We start from the raw sequence: 18,924 nt of genomic DNA, 5'->3' as shown, positions 1-18,924 counted from the left end.
TCTAGCCATTCCTGATTCGCCCTCTCCAAGCCTGCAAGGTGGCTTGTGCTGTGATAATCCTTTGCTAAGCACAAGCAAAGTTCAGAGAAAGCCTACCCACGCGACAAGCCACAACATCAGACTTGCTCCATCCGATCACGGGGTGCTACATTGGCAACCGACTGTTCAATTCGATTAAGCCCCGTTTCCAAGAGTCGACTGGAAAAAAAAGTTTAGATCAGAAGACCCAGTCGCTCATATCGCTTATATCTCTCAACCCCCGTTTGTTGTGGTTCCAGATTGTCGCCACAGGACTGACATTTCCCAATGGGTAAGTGTTAGAGAGAGAACCATCGTTCCTTAGCACTCCTCATCCATGTTTCGAGTCCTACTCCTACCTAATTCTTAATTCCGTTTCCCCACCTCAAGTTTCTTCACATCTACGTCCCTCTTATTCAGGTATCATTGTCCTTCCATTCGTTTACTTTTGCATTTTGCTTTTTCACTCTCTTGCTGGCTGGCTATGATCGGCACGGCTTGTTGTTTCTTCACGCACACTTAAATCAGTACACTCTGTGGCAGTATATCCGGTCGTTCATAAGCTTTACACCTTCCCCACTCTTTGTTCGTTCAAACTGCTTTGTCGTGTCAACTCGCCTTCCTTTCCTATTTGTTATTCTCACAACACCATCCGTGGCGAATGACAACCATTGCCAGCCTTTGTCTCATCTTTTCACATCTACCCGCCTCGTCCTATTAGGTGCTACGCTCGGTAGACTGGGCTAACAGAATTTCCAACGTGCTTTTACAGCGACCAACAATATCTTCAAGTCGTTTAGACGCTACTCCTGGGGCCCCAAACGGAGAATGACGGGCCTATCAACCGAAAATGGTTCCACGGAGCCTGATGAGAGAGCAGCATTGCTCGGCGACATTGCTCGCAGTAACTCTGGCCTCCGTCCGCGACAGCAGAAGCAGCACTGGTCTCACTGGCCGAGGCGTGTGGCTCATTTGACCTGGTCGACTCTCGTTCGCGATTATGTCAATGTTCTGCTCATTTTCGTGCCGCTCGGTATCGTCTCCGGTGCTCTTCATTGGGACAGCACGGTCATTTTCACCTTGAACTTTCTAGCAATCATTCCTCTGGCCTCTCTTCTGAGTTTCGCGACTGAAGAACTGGCAGCTACCATGGGCCAAGCCCTGGGAGGCTTGATGAATGCCACGTTTGGCAATGCCGTGGAGTTGATCGTATGTATACCTCAAACTCTTGTCTATTGAGTTGTTATGACCTGGCGCTGACAAGCCTTTCACGGATAGGTCAGTATCATTGCTCTAAAAGACAACCAAATTCGCGTGGTCCAAGCTAGTATGCTTGGTAGCATCCTGTCCAACATTTTGCTCGTTCTCGGCTGCTGTTTCTTCGTCGGTGGTCTCAAGTACTCGCAGCAATCTTTCAATAGCACGGTAGCCTCGACAATGTCATCCCTGATGACCGTTTCGTCTGCTTCGCTGATCATTCCCGCCACCCTTTACGCCTCTTTGAGTGGCTCCAAAGATAAGGAGCAACGACGTGACAACATCCTGATCCTCTCGCACGGAACTGCCATCATCCTTCTGGTTCTCTATGTGATGTACCTCTACTTCCAGCTCAAGTCGCATGCGGAGCTTTTCGAGGCAGCCAACGATGAGCTCAATGATACAGAGAACCAGGGCGGCGAAGTAGAAGAGGCTGAGGAGGAGGAGCGCTTGCTCAGTCCGTGGGCGGCCACTGTTGCATTGATTGTCGTCACGGTCTTGGTTGCTATCTGCGCCGACTATCTGGTTGGAAGTATTGACAGCATTGTGACGAAGACTGGCATGAGTCGCACGTTCATCGGTCTGGTTCTCATTCCCATTGTTGGAAATGCCGCAGAGCATGTGACCGCTGTTGTTGTCGCCTGGAAAGGAAAAATGGATCTTGCCATTGGTGTTGCCATCGGAAGCAGTCTTCAGATCGCTCTGTTTGTCACGCCATTCCTGGTCATTCTTGGATGGATCATGAACGTGGATATGACACTTCATTTCCATATCTTCGAGACCATGGCCTTCTTCATCTCTGGACTGGTCGTGACATTCCTGATTCAGGACGGAAAGTCGAATTACCTCGAGGGTGGACTGTGCTTGGGAATGTAAGTTGCTCTTATACTACTATATCTTCACTCGCCCAGGAGCCTTTACTAACCCGTCACAGGTATCTAATTCTGGCAATTGCCTTCTACATCTACCCAGACGATGTCAACGAAGACGCCCTATTCAACCACTAATATATTGTTAAATGGGTTGGGCAATTATTGAGCTGCTATTTACCAGCGTCTCCGCTCACTTTTCTCATTTTCTACCTTTACTTCTTCGTCGTCTCTCCTTAATCTTGTTTAACTCGAGTATGCTGTTGTAACAAGCGAGCTAGCTTCCTCGGTTGGGCTTTGTACAGACATGCCCGGATGCTGTTCTGGGCCTTTTTCACGTTTTACTATGGGAGGTGCTTTTGTGTTTCAGCCAAGCTGCGGGTCAGTACCAATGTATGCCAGACAGGCTACAATTATGTATTTCAGTAGGCCAAGAGCCGTGTTTCCAAAAGTCGCCAATGACTTGTTTCTGTGCTGCAGACCGGAAATCGGGACAATCAGGAATACCAAAACGCTTTTGTTAGATTTGCAATCATAGATAGGACAGTTAACCTGTCATAAGATGCAGATTATCCCGTAGAAGTTCGTAGTAGATAATGCAATGGAAATCGTCACCTCGTCATCATCACTGTGGAGGCATTCCATCCAAGGAAATTCTTGGCAGTGGATGACTCAGCCGCGGATGTGGAGAGGAAAATCGTTCGCCGGCCTCCAAGGCAAGAGAGCCAGATTCGGGTCGATGTGACTTCCTCACCTGCCATCCTCCTTGACATTGATTGTTCATTGAGGGCCTTTATCACACCATGCCGCCGCGTCTCAACCTTTTCACCGCACGGGCGGTCCCCGTTCTTCGTCAGTCCGCCAACAGCTCGGCTGCTTCCCGACGCAGTTTTGCGACCATCCTCAACACCAACCGGCCTTGCGCGGCCTCGACTGGCCATGGCTTGAAGTCTGGCCTGTCGGCTTCCGTTCGGACGCAGAGGAGGTGCAACTCCTCGGGCTCTGATGGTCAGGATAGACCCAAGGGCCCGACCGAGGACCCTTTGCCCCATGTTAGCGAAGAGGCCGCGGAGGTCAGCAAGATCATGGATAAGAAGTGCGATGGTACCCCGGCCAGTCCTGAATTGGAACAGGGAACGCCTATTTCTGAGGTGCGTTGGTTCTTCTTGGATGCCGTGTTGTGGCTGTTGCTGCTGCGGCTGCTTCTCCCGCCGTATCTGGGTCCTGTATATTGACTATTATCTCCGCATAGATTCTGCAACGTGATAAAGAGGCCCTGAAGCACATGCCCAAGGTCATGCAAGATCAGATGAAGCGCCCCTCCGGTAGCCGTTCATTCTCGACGTCCGCTCGCCGCCTGCAGCCAGAACTTCAGGGAAAGGAATTCGATGATGCCTCGGCGTCGGTCGTTGCCAACATGATCTCCCAGGTCAACCAGCAGGCCACCGAACTTCACCCTGGACTCAAGTTCGAAGCGCCTGAGAACCTTCCCAATACCGAGAACTTCCGCAAGAGATACGAGACGATAGTGGAGCAGTTCACTAAGCTGCTTATGCAAGATGGCAAGCTGAGCAAGGCTCAGAACGTATGTTTACTCTGCAGAGGGACTTCCTCCTATTTGAGAGGATTAATACTGACTGGTTTTCTGGGTTAGACTATGGCATTCATTCTGGATCACTTGCGCACTGCTCCTCCTCCGAACATCAACCCCCGGCGCCGTTTGCTCCCGGGCCCTCCCGCTCCTCAGCTCCCTCTCAACCCCGTCCTCTATCTCACCTTGATTGTCGACTCTGTCGCGCCTTTGCTCAAGCTCCGTCAACAGAAGGGTATCGTTGGTGGTGGTGTGTCTGTGCAGGTCCCTTCTCCTCTCGCTCTGAGACAGCGCCGGAGAACCGCGATCAAGTGGATCATCGACGCCTCTGACAAGCGTAAGGATAGTCTGTTTGGCCAGCGCGTGGCTAATGAGCTGGTTGCTGTCGCCGAGGGCCGCAGTGGAGTGTGGGAAAAGAGAGAGCAGGTGCACAAGCTTGGTGTGGCTGGCCGTTCTAACCTTGGATTGGTTGCGCGCCGGAGGTAGTGTACTTATTCTAGTTTACTTGAGTGAGAGATGGAGAGAGCCATCTCTACCGTGATGATATCAGAGGGCGTTCGGCTACATTGTACCTATGATGGTATGCAGTAGAGGAGCTAAAGAGATGGATGGCTGGATGGTGTTGTATATTATCTGAAACCTGTACCTCATTTTCTTTGACCGTTTTGAAAGCATTTGGATTAGAGAATTTACGCATAATTGATTCAAGAGGAAATATCTGACTACTAGGCAGTTACTATTGCTAGGTAGTTTATAGCCTAGCTAAAGTGAGAGTGAGTGCTGCGACTAATGAAGTCCTCGACTTTGACCACGAGCCAATGGTACGGGCGATGACTAACAGCGCTAGTCGCGGCTGGGACCCCTCTCCAATTCTGGCCAATTCTGGTCCCCGGAAAGCAGCTTATCTGTAGCTTCACCGATCCGCATTGCCTGCCTCCTCGCGATCTGTAGGATGCACTTCATCTCCTACAGGCATCTTTCCATTGGCGTGTTAAGCGGTATGCTTCATTGACAGCTGGATCGGGTGCAATCCCTGTTCTAGACGCGTGGGGAAGGAGAGTCTGACGCCGATCGGGTATAGTACGTACTGTACTAACTATTCCTGCTGGCGTCCCGTGCTTCATTATTCGTCCTCCCGATAACGACCAACGCACTGCAGATAACTTCCAGGCTAGTATACTCGACCATCAACTAGCTAGTGTTAGCGGCACGACTTGAGAACGTGGAACGTCGCCCATCCAACACCCTCGCACAAATACGCTGGACAGTCTCCGGCCGCTGTCTCTGCTGCCCCGCTCTTCCCTGCCTCTTTTCCTTCCTGTCCAACACCGTGTCGTCGAATGCCGGCGATCGAACCTGGGCACGCATCGCTTCTGCGAGGGGTGCCTCTCCCGACGATAACGACGTAACCCCAAGCGGCCAGTCCATCGAACTCGCCCAGTATCCTGACACACCTGCCACAACTGCCCGCCAGTCTCACGCGACTCTTCCTCCTACCCAGCTGACTGACCCGGGGTCTGAATCTCCTCCCTACCATCGTACAGACCACCGGGAAGGTCATCCTCAGAAGTCTACACAGCGGGACAAACCGGTTATCATCAAATATTGGATAGAAGCTCTTCGTCGTCACCCTCACCGCCACCAGACTAGCGGTTCCGCCGACAAGATGAAGTTCTCACATAGCATTCAGTTCAATGCGGTGCCGGACTGGAGTGCTTATTATTTGGCTTACAGCAATCTCAAGAAACTGTACGTCTGCCCTCTCTCTCTCACCCTTGTCCTCCGCCGGGGGAATTTTCTTCCTATCTTGCGAATGTCACATTACACTTCGAGAGTGCATGTTACATTGGCGGAAATTCTCTCTGTTGAATGGATCCCTCTAACTGTTGTTCAATGTGCAGGATTTACTCCCTAGAACAGGAAGTGCATCGATCGGCCGGACATGACCATGTAGATGTTGAACAAGCGCCATTGTTAGATGGCGGAAGTTTGAACACTGATGCGATATTTCGTCGGGCTCTGGATGCAGAGTTGGAGAAGATCTGCTCGTTTTATCAATCTAAGGAGGCGGAGATATTCACAGAGGTCGAGGATGTCCTCCGAGATGCCGAGGAATATTCGCACAGGGCCGATACTATGAATGTCGATCCCATGAGTGATGCCATGATCAAGGGTCGCACGGCCAGTTCAAGCTCCAGACAGCGGCCTGGGAGCATTGTTCGTCCGGTGCCATCGAACCAGGAACGGCGTCATAGCGCATTCAGTGAAACACTGGCCGATGATGACGATGACGATGCAGACAGTGACGACGAACCCGCGAATCAGTATCGACCGCGGTCGCATGGCGCCGAGTCTAGCAATCCGGATGGTAGTCGTACGGACGACATGAGGGATTCTGTGCTCTGGGGTGCCGATTCTCGGATTCTGGGCTACAGCGGTCCGTCCACGCACCGCGGGGGTGCACACGATGAGCACTTTTCAGATCCAATTGTCGTAGATCTCTACAATTCCGGGCTCTCGCTGAAGAAGCGGGCTGTTGCGACTTATGTTTCCATCTGTGGACTCAAGTCGTACATTCAGCTTAACAAGACCGGATTCTCCAAGGCGCTGAAGAAGTACGATAAGATCCTTGACCGCAATCTGCGTCGGGAGTACATGAATTCTGTCGTGTCTTTGACGTATCCCTTCAAAGATTCTACCATGGAAAAGGTGGATGACAACATTCGCAAAGTCGAAGAGGTCTACGCGAATGTCGTCACCACCGGTAACATTCCCCTCGCCAAACGTGAACTCCGCCTGCACCTCAGGGAACATGTTGTTTGGGAGCGAAACACGGTCTGGAGAGAGATGATTGGTATCGAAAGGAAGGCTCAAGCTGCGAACGTCGGTATTCGCAGGACGCTTCTGGGCGGAGACGAGGATCCTTCCAGAGCTCGACGCCAAGGGGATGAGCAGGAAGTGGTGTCCAAGATGCTCAGGACGCCATTTGGAGTCATCCGGATTCCGCAGTGGCTTTGCAGTCTGAGTCTTGTCACCCTCGTTCTCATCCTACTTGTCTTTGGCATTTTGTTGTCCGTCCCGATAATGGAGAAGCCGGAACAGCAGAATTGTCTGGCCATGCTGGTTTTCGTCAGCTTGCTGTGGGCTACAGAGGTCAGTTCATCCCCTACATCCTTCTTCAATAGCTAACCTTGATCTGTCGCTGCAGGTTATTCCTCTATTCGTCACGTCGCTACTCATTCCTTTCCTCGTCGTGATGCTCCGTATTATGTTATCCGACAACAAGCCCCACGAACGCTTAGGACCGAAGGAAGCCACCGCCGCTGCTTTCAGCGCCATGTGGACGCCAGTCATCATGCTGCTGCTTGGAGGCTTCACCATCGCTGCGGCGCTGTCCAAGTACGATATCGCTCGTCGTATGGCCATGTTCGTCCTGAGTAAAGCCGGGTCCAATCCCAACATCTTGCTTCTCACCAACATGTTTGTGAGCATGTTTCTGAGTATGTGGATCAGCAATGTCGCCTCGCCGGTGCTCTGCTACTCGATCATCCAGCCTCTGTTGCGTAATCTGGCGCCCGATTCCAGCTTTGCCAAGTCCCTTGTCCTAGGTATTGCTTTGGCCGCCAACGTGGGCGGTGCCGCGTCGCCAATCGCATCGCCTCAAAACATCATCGCTTTGCAGAATATTTATCCGAGCATGAGCTGGGGGACCTGGTTCTTCATCTCACTGCCAGTTTGCATTATCTCCATTGTCGCGATCTGGATGCTTCTGGTGCTTACCTTCAAGCCCGGTCGCGAGACGGCCGTCGCCATCCGTCCCTTGAAAGACAAGTTCACAGGAGTACAGTGGTTCATCAGTATTGTCACGCTGTCCACAATTGCGTTGTGGTGTGGCAGTCACCAACTCGAGCATATTTTCGGAGACATGGGCGTTATCGCCATTATTCCGATGGTCCTGTTCTTCGGCACGGGTATCCTTAATAAAGAGGATTTCAACAACTTCCTCTGGACGATCATCATTCTGGCCGCTGGTGGTCTCTGCCTCGGAAAGGCCGTCACGTCCTCGGGTCTCCTTCACACCCTTGCGAATGCCATCCGCCTGCGGGTGGAGCACCTAAGTCTCTATGGTGTGCTGCTTGTGTTCTCCGCCCTCATCCTGGTCATTGCCACGTTCATCTCCCACACCGTGGCCGCCCTGATCATGCTCCCGCTTGTGCGACAGATCGGACTCGGCATGGATGACCCGCACCCGAACCTGCTCGTGATGGCGAGCGCATTGATGTGTTCGGTAGCCATGGCTCTACCGACCAGTGGCTTCCCTAACATGAGTAAGTCGCCTCCACTGACAATACGAGAAAAATATGTATGTACTGACAACTCGCAGCGGCCATCATGACCGAGGTACCCCAGACGGGTCAGCGGTATCTGCAAGTCCGTCATTTCTTCACCCGCGGTATCCCCGCCAGCTTGATGTCTTTTGCCGTAATTGTAACGGTAGGATACGGGCTGATGTACATTGCTGGACTGTGAGCTGTTGTGACCTGATATGTTACACTAATTGATTTGCTTTGCTACCTCTTTTGATTTACGTTATATGTGGTGGAACGCGAAAGATAATAGGCCTGATCTGAGCTGATTTAGCCATGTGGCGCGATCTGGTCTGGGCATGCTTATTTAGATGGTGCGGTTTATGGTGGATGTTGCTTATGGTTATATTCGATGGATGATGGGATCGATCTATTTCTTCTCTTTTCGTTTGGCTAGATGATGAACGATAGAAATATACCAGATTGAAGCTATAGAATGAAGAGATGTAGGCTAGACTCGATTCATTATCCTGTACTAGGAACTACTGACCATGGAATAGAACTGGTAGTATGGTGGAAAGTACAGGTCTGTACAGCACACAACGAAAGCAACTGAACCCATGAAAGCAGAAAGCAGCTCCTGCACCTGCTCATGCATAACACACGAAAGAAGAAGAAAGGAAAGGAAGTAAGCAATATCATCATTCATCAATCGCGTTATGAAATAAAAAGACAACCACAACCAGATCTAGACCGTATCAAGCAACAGTCAATCATGAACATAAGATAAGTAACATATGTATGATGAAGAAAAATCACAAGTCGGTCAAGTAGTAGTAGTAAGTTGTAGTAGTAAGACGAAGGTATCGTATCAAAGCATCATCATCGAAGACAAGTAAACAGGAAAGAAGAGTATAGCGAGACACCGCGACCATAGACGCACACACGAGCGAAATAGTAACTGAATACTTCAACCAACGAGACTGACTTTTTCCAACAAGAAAATCCCAGTACTCTTCACTCAATACACTCACACTCAGTTCCTATCCGCACGAATTAGTCACGTATGTCCCAATATAAGATGTATGTATGTATGTATGTATGGGTATAGTGTAGTAGTGTAGCGCTCGCTCGATGTCACGAACTGATGTATATCAGATAAATCATAGTAGGTGGGTATATATCAAGTTGCAACCCAGGGCAGGGCATCAACGGGAAGGAAAGGATGGGGGAAATAATAAGGAAAAAGGAAAGGGGAGAGATAAACATACAACAAGCCAAGGGTAAGATCACCATGAATCTTAGCCTTCAACTGCACCTCAATATCCAAATTGAGATCAAGTCTCAACCGCAACTGCTCATCCTTGCCTTCCTTTTCATCCCCGCCGCCGCCTCCGCCGAGGATCCCGCCTACAGCTTTGCCCGCACTGCCTGTTACTCCGTTCAGTGCGTTACCTGCTGTGTTTTGGACGAGATCGCCGGCTTGGCCCACGCCGGGGAGACCGCCCAGGGGTCCGCCGTCCTGGCCTTGTTGTTGCTGTTGGGGACGCTGGCGGCGCTGGCGGCGGGGGCGGTCTACTTGTTGGTTGTTGTTGTCCATGTCGGAGTAGTTGTCTTGTGGTTGTTGTTGGCGGAGTTTCTGGGGTGGTCGGGAGCGACGTTTACGGTCTTGGTTGGGTTGGGGGGCGCGTTGTTCTGGCTCTGGTTCTGGTTCGGAGTCGGAAGATTGGGGTTCTTGTTTGGGGGGTTTGGTGTCTTCTTCTTTCTCCTCTTGTTTGGGTTGGGGTTCTGGTTCTTCTTCTTCTTGAGGTTCTTGTTTAGGTTGAGGGTCTTCTTCTTTGTCCTCTTCCTTGGGTTTGTCTTCTGTGTCGTTGTTGTTGTTGTTGTCGGTGTTGGTGTTATCCTCAGGCTTCTGTTCTTGTTCTTCCTGATCACCAGTAGGAGGGTTCTCTTGTTGAGGGGAGGAAGGGGTAGAGGTATTGTTCTCTCCTTCTTGGGAAGGGTTGTTGGTAGAAGAAGACTCAGGCTGCTTGGACTGATCAGACATGATGAAAGAAAGAGAAAGAGAAGAGGAGGAAGGAAATCAACGAGATCTAATACTTCAGCGGCGGTCTGGGGCACGGGGACGTACACTATATAGGGCTCGGCTGGACCGTCCAATGGCCGGGCAATATTTATAGATGCAGGCTGAAACTTACCCGCGGAATACGCAAGGGAGTAGTAGTAGAGAGCAGAGTGAAAGTAAAGATGAGGGAGGGGGGCGGAGGCGACGTCAGTCGATGTATGGAAAAGAAAAAGAAAAAAGAAAAATATGGGGGGAGGATCCAAGCCAGTATGTCATTTGTGCCACTCATCCTCCACCTTGCAGGGCAAGATGAATGAATGATGGATGACGATGATGATGATGATGACGTCGCGTGGCTGGAGACCCTACTACATCTTACTTACTAGTATCTGTACTTTGATTTTAGTACATCGGAGAATTATTGGAGAGATCGTCGCACTTCGGCCGGGATCGCTAAAGGGCATCGTAATCGTCTGGGATCATCTCCATCTCTTGTCTGTGACTGGACTGGATCCACTATACGACGTCAGTGCACTGACTGGGTTTAGTTGGTCCACCTGAAAGCCTGTCAGACTTTACTTGGTCCCCCCTCTCTGTCTTTTCGATCTAGTCTACAGTAACTGTATCTATTAGGGATTTTCTTTGTCTCTTCGGCTTCAAGTTGATGGCAAAGAAATATCCCGGTATATGGCGACTCGGATACAGTTGCCGTGAGACTTTCGTGGGAAAACCGTGGATGCTGGCGGGAGGTTTCTTGGATCACACGTTCGGCCGGCGGCAATGCAGACGAGGGTTCCATGGTCCAAATGTATCACAATCAGGGAATGAGTCTCCGAAGTGTCGCGATGGAGGCACGTTATTGATGGTGACACAGACACAATACCTACAGAGACAGAATAGAAATTAGAAAATAGAAAAAAAAGAGGGTCCGGGCAACGTGGACATCGATGACGATCACTGGCTCGACCGTCATCGGCTGACTTGAGGATCTTCTCAGACACAATGCCGTTGACGATGATGATGATGCAGTCATGGTGAAAGTCTTCAATTTTAATTAAATGAAGGGCCGAGCATCATTGGTGAAGGTGCAGTCGCCCAGCCGCTCCCTCCCTGCGCCCACAACGTCATCCTCCCATCCTCCAGCCCTGCACGTTCATTTCTCCACACCTCCAAACAAACGGCCATACATCATTTTTCTGGTTTTCATTTCCTTTTGTTCTAGAGTTTAGGTTTTCCCTTCTTTTCCCTCCGGAGTGTACTCCCTTTTTTCAATTTTTGCATGTTCAATTTACTACTATTATTCTCACTGACTGTCTGTCTGTTGTGTCCGCACTCCGGCCGACTGACGAATTGCCCCATCCAGCAATCCTAACGAAGAGTAACCACTACTTCCTTCCCTCTCTTCTTCGCCTCCCGCATTCGGGCTCCCTTTTGTATGTAAACCAAGTCATGCCGCTCTCTGCCCACTTTCTGCAAATCTAACAGTCACTTCGGGCTGGTAGGAAATTATATCAATTCCATCCACTACATCTCTCTCACCACAACCCCGCCATCCCATCTTCTGCCCCGATTACTACTCCGTCCCCCACAATCTACTACTAGATCAAGATGGCTACCGCTCAGGCTGAGAAACCAGCCACCAAAACCTTTGCTAATGATCCTGATGATGTCTCCGACTACGATTCTGAGGATGACTATTCTGACGACGACACCCAACAAAAGCCTCAACAACAGCAACAACAACAACGCCGTCGTCGTCGTCGGCAGCAAGACCCCAATGATGAAGACGATACCTACTACTCTGATGAGTACTCGGATGACTACGATGACTACGACGATGAAGATGATGACTATTACGACGACGAGGAAGAAGAGGTCCAGGCCATGGAGCGCTACCAGCCCACCACCATCAGCAGCCGCGACAATGTGCCGGCACAACCGATCGCAAACGGCGGCATGCAAGAAGCGGAAGGCAAAACCGGCGATGACTGGGAGGACCAAGACGGAATGAAATTGAAATTGGAATTGAACTTGGATATTGAAGTCGAATTAAAGGCTCATATCCATGGTGACTTGACGTTGTCCTTGCTGTAAGTACTCCCTTTTCCTGCTTCTGATTGATCACATTGATTGCGGCGGCGGAGAATCTGGCCTGCGTGCGGACCAAATGCATGCAATGCAATCATTCAAATCACTTAATCTCGTTCGCTACTAGTACTTGATCGAGATCCGATGGTTGACATGATACCCTTTCTCTTTTCCAGCGCATGATTTCGCCTCTCGCCTCTTGCCTCTTGCCTCTTTGCCTCCAGCACCGCTACATCTCAATCATGTTCATCCGTCTTTCCTCCGTCGCCGAATCCCGAGCGTATTCGGTTGTCGTCGATGAGAACCAAATCAATCTTCCGGCCGAATTAGTTCAATGGTTCGTTCGATAAATTCCCGGGGTTAAGAATGGCTTTCTTTTCTTTTTCTTTTTTCGCCACATTGCTGGCGCGTGTGTGGTTGACGGTCGGTCGGTCGGTCGGGTTCCTGGCGATCGTTGCACTTTTCGTCCATTTCGGCCGGCGCTCGCAAAATCCACTTCATTCCATTCCGTTCCGTTTCCGTTATGACGTTTACGAAAGGATTTTCCTCGGTGCTTTTCTTCTCTCAACAATAGCGGTTGTTTTGCCAAATGAATTGCCTTGTATTCTTTTTTATTCTTCATTGCCATTGTTCGGATAGAAGTGGCAACTGCACTTGGGTACTGATGTATGCGATGTTTCTACGTATATTTGGTGATGCTAACGCCGATGCTTATTTTGACCCATCTACTCCATATTTCAGTGTCTGTGCGCACTTATACCTTTGTTGGTATGGTTTGCTTGATCTTTAGCAGCTATCATAAAGCAGAATATTCTTTCTCTCTAAATATATACTATTATGTTGACTTGTTAGTACTGCTCTGTGTATTTCTTCTGCCTATCAAGCGGCAACGCCGACCGTAGTATACAATATCACAATAGTTAGAGAATATCCTTATTCGCAAGACACAACGATACCCATCTATCTGACGTTCTTCAATGCCTTAGACTGGAACAAGTCCAAAGCAACTGAACTCATCTAACGTATATACCATTTTACAATATGCATCACATACTTCTAATGTACTCAACCCTAACCTACCAGATCGAGCCTAAACGAAGTGATCATGAAGAAAATGAATATCTTGATATAATACTCTAACTTATACGAGCGAGGGAGGCCGACGACAAGTAGACTATTTGTAAAGAATCTCTATTTAGATCCAGGTATGCATATGTCCTTGCCACCATACCTTTGCGTGGTGGTACGCTGCATGGAGGAGAAGTCTATAGTATTATCGTTATGCTGTGGAACTAGAGAACATGGTTCATGCCTTGCTTGATATAATGTGCGCATTTGTCAAAGCAGTACATCACTTCTTCTGGGTATTTGTCGTGGGAGTTCAGATCTGAAGAAGCACACTGAGATTGATTGGGCTTGCTTGATATGCTTGAATTCATAACTCTCGGTCGATGTCGTAATAGGTATAGATGCTATTTACTAGTTCTCCAATATTAAAGAGATAATAGGCACTTGAGTCTTTTTTGACATGTGTTAAATACATGATATATTTCAATACCTCACATGGTTTCTATCTATTGTGAAAAGGGCTGGGGGATAGTTCTTTCTAGGTATTCTGGAGAGGGGTAAAGCCTAAGCATGAGATAGTAGGTGCTCTAAGTACTTTCATTACTCAATTGGGGCTACCAGATATTGAAAGTCAGAATCGAGACATCCATTATGTCAGTTTGCCTATTTTCCTTATCAGAGATATCATTGGGCTATCATAGCCAACTCATTCCTGCAAGTAGTATAAGAGACTTGATAGTAAGATATATGTTTCTTGCGCAATAGTCGCCAAGGCTACTAAAACAACCGTCCAATTTATACTCGCTGCTATTGTTGTGGACTGATCTGAGTGATTGGCTGGTTGTAGCATACACTAAGTTCGAGATCTCGATCTATAGGGGATGGCAAATATAGTCTAGCTACTAGTGTACGATATACTTCTGAGTTTCTAGTCAACTCCTAACATTATTAATGATAATATTCATATAGGAACAACGATATCATTCGTTACTCCACAATGATTATGCGATATAGCGACAGGAATGCATTGATGGTCAATATCGTTTGAAAATCAATGCCCATTCGACGAGATTGTAAACCTTCTCCAGAGCATACATATACCTTGGTCAGTCAGTGACTACTCAGGATACTATTGCATGTCCCTACTTGCATTGAGGCTGTCAAGACATGGAATTCGCCGTTTTAAGTATACTGTTCTTGGGGGAGCCCCTTCTTCGATTATAGCTTGGTAGACTTAATTGTGCCGTGACTCAGAATTCTTAACTCTTCATCAATATAGCTGGGAGTAATCGCTATACTACATTGTTGAATTAGGTAACATCCAGTGTCGGCAGATTGTGAGCGACACTATAAAGTTCAGTAATATACTGGACGTTATGAGAGATGATGACTTGAAGAAGTGCTAATACTATTAGTAGCTCTGGTATCTGTGTTTTCACACTAACTGCCAGAATCATGAGTGGTTATAGTAAGAGAGAATACGGTGCTGATTCACCTGCAGAATGAGCAGGGTGCTCAGAATATATAGTGAGACTTTTATTGCATGATATAGCAGTTCTAGCACTGAGATGACACCAACATTCGCTAGCTCCCATATTGAACAAATATACGCAATACAGAACATCATTAATAAAGTTCAAACCAAGGGAGCAGCAACTTCACGTGTGGCCTCAATATTGCGGAGTGCCAGTTCCTCGGGAAGGGTGAGCCCATCACGAAGCTGACGATCCCGAGGTACTCTTGGCGGGATCAAAAAGGAGTCTCGCAAACTGCCACCACTCAATCGCCGAAACCCGCGCATACCAGCAGCCATTTCCTAACTACTCACCATATATCAATCGCCAACTCCCATCCAACACAAGAAAGGAAGCAAAAGAAAAGCAATAGCAGACAAAAAGCAAAAATGGCACCAGACCGCTCTAACATCTCCTTCACCATCACCCACATGAACGCCAACCACCAAGACTCCCTAGCAGCCTATCTCCAAGTCTACTGCCACGTCTCGGCGCGCGAAGCCAAATCCGCCCGTCTCGAAGACATCAGCTTATCCGATCTCGTCATCAGCGCCAATGGCACACGCTACACCGTGCCCATCGACCCAGCAATGGAAAGTTTCTCCGAGTCGCGATCCCGCCTGGTAGCCATGCACCAGGAATGTCTTGCGCGACTGGGTCGGTCGGACATCACCATCAAGGAGTATCGGCGGCCAGAGGGGATAGAAATCTTCCTCTTCTTCGTGTTTGCAACGGCATTGGTGGCGTTCTCCCGACGCAGTAACTTCCTACCTGGGTCGTTGTTCTACGAAACGGTTGGACTGGGGGCGGTTCCGCCACTGGCGCAACTGTTTTACAAGACACAGCCGTTTGTGCTTACGGTGATGGGCGGGTCGCATGTGGTGGAGGCTAGTTTGCTCACGGTGAAGAGGTTGAGGCGGCATGGAGTGCCGGTGTTGTCGTTGGTGTGGTGCGCTTGGGTGGTGTCGAATTTGATTGAGGGGTATACAGTGTGGATGAGGTTTGATCGGATGGTGAAGGAGGAGGGGGCGAAGAGGGAGCATCGGAAGTAGTCAGATACGTTGTATGTAATTCAGAAGAACAAACATGTCTATCTACCAGATTAATGAACCACAACACATTGAGACATATTGAACTACTACTAGACTAGTGTCTCCTGCTCTATTGCGCAGTGGCTTATCGCTTATCGGCTAGTTAGCGGGCATCGACTAGCGGCTTACTCATCACATCACGGGACCACACTAAACCAATCCCAGACTAGGGTAGTAGGGCAACTTCCACAAGCGAGCCACAGTGCGAAATTCAACGGAAGCCGACGACAAGCACTCAACTCCTTACGACCAACCCAACGACCCTTGCCCGCTGCGTTCCTGGTGAAGGGCTGCAGGATTAGAGGTGAGTTTGTTGCAATTAATCCGTCGTGATTTCGATCCCTCTCGATTTTTCCCGGTGTCGTCGACGGTCGGTGTGCGCGTGCAATCTACGATCGGTCTCGAATTGAAGAATACATTCCGGGGTATATCGAAGAGAAGAAGAGAAAGACTATCAGAGCAGTTGTTTGGTGCAAGGGAAATATTAGCGGCGGCGACGACGACGATTGAAAAGAAAGAACAACTCAAAGAAAGATTTTTTTTTTCTTCGCTTTCTCGTCCATACCCGAATTCGCACACATTTCCAGCATCGAGCATCGCCACACACACAACGCACAATACATACCATTTCAATTCAAATCGACTCAACAATCACACGAGCAACCATCGACGCATTGGAGCAAAAATCTTCGAAGAGGGATTGACAATCATCGACAACAGTCTACTACTGCTATTGCTACTAGCGAGCAATCCCGCTAATACTTCTGCCATCTACAGTCCCCTCGAACAGCAAACATGGGTATCTCACGCGACTCTCGTCACAAGCGCTCGGCTACCGGCGCGAAGAGGGCCACCTACCGCAAGAAGAGGTATGCATGAGTTCCTATTGTCTCTATTTCAGTACATCACACTACGAAAGAATACGACTGACGCACGGCAATCCAACAGGGCGTTCGAGAAGGGTCGCCAGCCCTCCAACACCCGTATCGGAACCAAGAGAATCCACCTGGTCCGCACCCGTGGTGGTAACCAGAAGTTCCGTGCCCTTCGTCTCGAATCCGGCAACTTCTCGTGGGGTTCTGAGGGTATCTCCCGCAAGACCCGTGTCATCGTTGTTGCCTACCACCCCTCCAACAACGAGCTCGTCCGCACCAACACCCTGACCAAGTCGGCCGTCGTTCAGATCGATGCTGCTCCTTTCCGTCAATGGTACGAGGCTCACTACGGCCAGCCCATCGGCCGTCGTCGCCAGCAGAAGACCGAGACCACCGAGGAGAAGAAGTCCAACAGCGTTGTGAAGAAGCAGGCTGCTCGCTTTGCTGAGCAGGGCAAGGTCGAGTCTGCTGTTGAGCGTCAGTTCGAGTCCGGTCGTCTGTACGCTGTTGTGTCGTCCCGCCCCGGCCAGAGCGGCCGCGTGGACGGATACATCCTGGAGGGTGATGAGCTGGCTTTCTACCAGCGTGCTATCCGCAAGTAAAGAAATCCAATACACAAAAGCGAATAGTTCACGTTGTGTGGTTGTTAAGTTAAAAGGGCCGGATGGATCGGAGTTAGCATTTTCCAGAAAATTAGCTCTGAATTGATGGATGAATCAGATGTTCACACTTTGCCCATAAATTATCAGCTGTAGTGTATGTACTCCGTAGTGTAGTTCATACCAACCTAACTCACTAGTACTACCTTGTTATCCGATGACGAAACTTGCTACCTCCTACCTCCTAACTAACTTAAGTTAATTAACCCCTCCTACCTACTTACCTACCAACCTACCATTGATGTAACCACACTTTCATATACTCCCCCCTCCCAGCTACTACCCCATATACTTCCACTTCACTTCACCATCAATTAAAACACACCATACAACAACACAACCACCATGTCCACCACCCACCCCCCAACCTCAAAACCAAACCCAAAGACAGTGAAAACATCAATCCTCCTCCTAAGCGACACCCACACCCTCACCCCCTCCCCGCCCTCCCACCCCCCCAGCACAACCCCCTACCGACACCCCCTCCCCCCCACCGACCTCCTCATCCACGCCGGCGACCTCACAAAAGTCGGGCACAAGCACGAGCACCTCACCACGCTCTCCTTCCTAAAACTCGCCCCGGCACCCCTAAAACTCATCATCCCGGGCAACCACGACATCACGCTCGACGAGCCGTACTACAAACGTATCGGCCACTACCGCCACCGCTACCGCACCGACCACACGGCGCCCTCCGCCACCAGTGGAAGCGATAACGTCTCCGCGGGGAAACTCACGCCCGGTAGGGGATTATCTGATGAGGAGTTACGGGAGATAAAGGACCTGTATACGGGGAAGGAGGCGTGGGATGCGGGGATTAGGTATCTCGAGGAAGGAACGCATGTGTTCAGGTTGGGGAATGGGGCTGTGCTGAGGGTGTATGCGAGTCCGTATACGCCGGAGTTTTGTCAGTGGGGGTTTGCGTATCCGAGGGAGGTTGATAGGTATAATCCTCCAGAGGAGGAGGGGGAGGGGGATGATGGGGATAATGGGGAAGGGGGGATAAGGAAGGTGGTGCCGGATTATCCTGGGGTAGATGTGATGATTACGCATGGACCGCCGTATGGGGTGCTGGATCAGGTAGTGCCGAATCATATGAGTGTGGGGTGTGAGCATTTGTATCGGGCTGTGAAGAGGGCAAGGCCGAGATTACATGTGTTTGGACATATTCATGAGGGGTATGGGGCGACAAGGAGGGAGTGGAGTTCGGGGAATGAGAGTGTGATTCAGTGTGATAAGGAGAGGACGTTGGAGGAACGGTGTGCGAGGGTGGATGTTAGTGGGGAAGGGGGTAATAGGTTGAGGGTTGGGGAGGAGACGTTGTTTGTTAATGCGAGTGTGGTGACGGTGCAGTATCATCCTGTTAATGCGCCGTGGGTGGTGGAGATGGATTTGCCGGCTGAGTAGGATCCTATTAGATATGGACTTTAATGGTGCCTTGATGGTACTTGGTTTGTCTATGAAATAGAGGTACAGTATATAGTCTTATTCTTAATGGCTATCACTTATGTCTGTGACATGA

The 18,924-nt window shown here is 49.6% G+C and overlaps 8 protein-coding genes across 8 annotated transcripts; 6 read left to right on the top strand and 2 right to left on the bottom strand.

The window, feature by feature from the left end:
* Positions 1–846: 846 nt before the first annotated feature.
* On the top strand, positions 847–2,282 carry BO88DRAFT_419279 (calcium/proton exchanger; the record flags this gene model as incomplete). Its single annotated transcript, XM_025708383.1, has 3 exons — positions 847–1,227; positions 1,297–2,147; positions 2,210–2,282. The coding sequence occupies 3 exons, from the start codon at positions 847–849 to the stop codon at positions 2,280–2,282; spliced, it is 1,305 nt and encodes a 434-aa protein (XP_025558476.1).
* Positions 2,283–2,947: 665 nt separating this feature from the next.
* Positions 2,948–8,265, top strand: BO88DRAFT_457902 (putative plasma membrane phosphate transporter Pho87; the record flags this gene model as incomplete). The annotated part of the gene is made up of 7 exons (XM_025711013.1): positions 2,948–3,295; positions 3,397–3,729; positions 3,799–4,161; positions 4,931–5,484; positions 5,637–6,888; positions 6,944–8,063; positions 8,120–8,265. The coding sequence occupies 7 exons, from the start codon at positions 2,948–2,950 to the stop codon at positions 8,263–8,265; spliced, it is 4,116 nt and encodes a 1,371-aa protein (XP_025558475.1).
* Positions 8,266–8,927: 662 nt separating this feature from the next.
* BO88DRAFT_159411 (uncharacterized protein) lies at positions 8,928–10,383 on the bottom strand. The gene is made up of 3 exons (XM_025701592.1): positions 10,241–10,383; positions 9,314–10,135; positions 8,928–9,085 (listed from the first exon to the last, which is right to left on the bottom strand). The coding sequence occupies exons 2-3, from the start codon at positions 10,087–10,089 to the stop codon at positions 9,079–9,081; spliced, it is 783 nt and encodes a 260-aa protein (XP_025558474.1). The 5' UTR covers positions 10,090–10,135; positions 10,241–10,383; the 3' UTR covers positions 8,928–9,078.
* A 1,023-nt stretch (positions 10,384–11,406) lies between these two features.
* On the top strand, positions 11,407–12,550 carry BO88DRAFT_408327 (uncharacterized protein). Its single transcript, XM_025707682.1, has 3 exons — positions 11,407–11,540; positions 11,610–12,197; positions 12,372–12,550. The coding sequence occupies exons 2-3, from the start codon at positions 11,716–11,718 to the stop codon at positions 12,376–12,378; spliced, it is 489 nt and encodes a 162-aa protein (XP_025558473.1). The 5' UTR covers positions 11,407–11,540; positions 11,610–11,715; the 3' UTR covers positions 12,379–12,550.
* A 2,494-nt stretch (positions 12,551–15,044) lies between these two features.
* Positions 15,045–15,904, top strand: BO88DRAFT_408326 (DUF2470 domain-containing protein). The gene has a single exon (XM_025707681.1). It carries the CDS (start codon positions 15,167–15,169, stop codon positions 15,827–15,829), a length of 663 nt encoding a protein of 220 aa, XP_025558472.1. The 5' UTR covers positions 15,045–15,166; the 3' UTR covers positions 15,830–15,904.
* A 14-nt stretch (positions 15,905–15,918) lies between these two features.
* Positions 15,919–16,602, bottom strand: BO88DRAFT_159328 (uncharacterized protein). The gene has a single exon (XM_025701590.1). The coding sequence runs from the start codon at positions 16,463–16,465 to the stop codon at positions 16,112–16,114; it is 354 nt and encodes a 117-aa protein (XP_025558471.1). The 5' UTR covers positions 16,466–16,602; the 3' UTR covers positions 15,919–16,111.
* A 61-nt stretch (positions 16,603–16,663) lies between these two features.
* Positions 16,664–17,345, top strand: BO88DRAFT_350579 (40S ribosomal protein eS8; the record flags this gene model as incomplete). The annotated part of the gene is made up of 2 exons (XM_025703505.1): positions 16,664–16,737; positions 16,817–17,345. The coding sequence occupies 2 exons, from the start codon at positions 16,664–16,666 to the stop codon at positions 17,343–17,345; spliced, it is 603 nt and encodes a 200-aa protein (XP_025558470.1).
* A 201-nt stretch (positions 17,346–17,546) lies between these two features.
* BO88DRAFT_159326 (Ser/Thr protein phosphatase family protein) lies at positions 17,547–18,924 on the top strand. Its single transcript, XM_025701589.1, has one exon. The coding sequence runs from the start codon at positions 17,748–17,750 to the stop codon at positions 18,807–18,809; it is 1,062 nt and encodes a 353-aa protein (XP_025558469.1). The 5' UTR covers positions 17,547–17,747; the 3' UTR covers positions 18,810–18,924.

The sequence above is a fragment of the Aspergillus vadensis genome, assembly GCF_003184925.1.
Source record: "Aspergillus vadensis CBS 113365 unplaced genomic scaffold BO88scaffold_29, whole genome shotgun sequence".
NCBI classification, from domain to species: domain Eukaryota; kingdom Fungi; phylum Ascomycota; class Eurotiomycetes; order Eurotiales; family Aspergillaceae; genus Aspergillus; species Aspergillus vadensis.
Note: the sequence above shows the minus strand (reverse complement) of the source record. Positions and strands in the feature narration are given on the sequence as shown.

Coding starts and splice junctions, on each gene's coding strand:
- BO88DRAFT_159411 (XM_025701592.1), bottom strand. CDS start 10,089: ATGTCTGATCAGTCCAAGCAGCCTGAGTCTTCTTCTACCAACAACCCT.
- BO88DRAFT_408327 (XM_025707682.1), top strand. CDS start 11,716: ATGGCTACCGCTCAGGCTGAGAAACCAGCCACCAAAACCTTTGCTAAT.
- BO88DRAFT_408326 (XM_025707681.1), top strand. CDS start 15,167: ATGGCACCAGACCGCTCTAACATCTCCTTCACCATCACCCACATGAAC.
- BO88DRAFT_159328 (XM_025701590.1), bottom strand. CDS start 16,465: ATGCTCGATGCTGGAAATGTGTGCGAATTCGGGTATGGACGAGAAAGC.
- BO88DRAFT_159326 (XM_025701589.1), top strand. CDS start 17,748: ATGTCCACCACCCACCCCCCAACCTCAAAACCAAACCCAAAGACAGTG.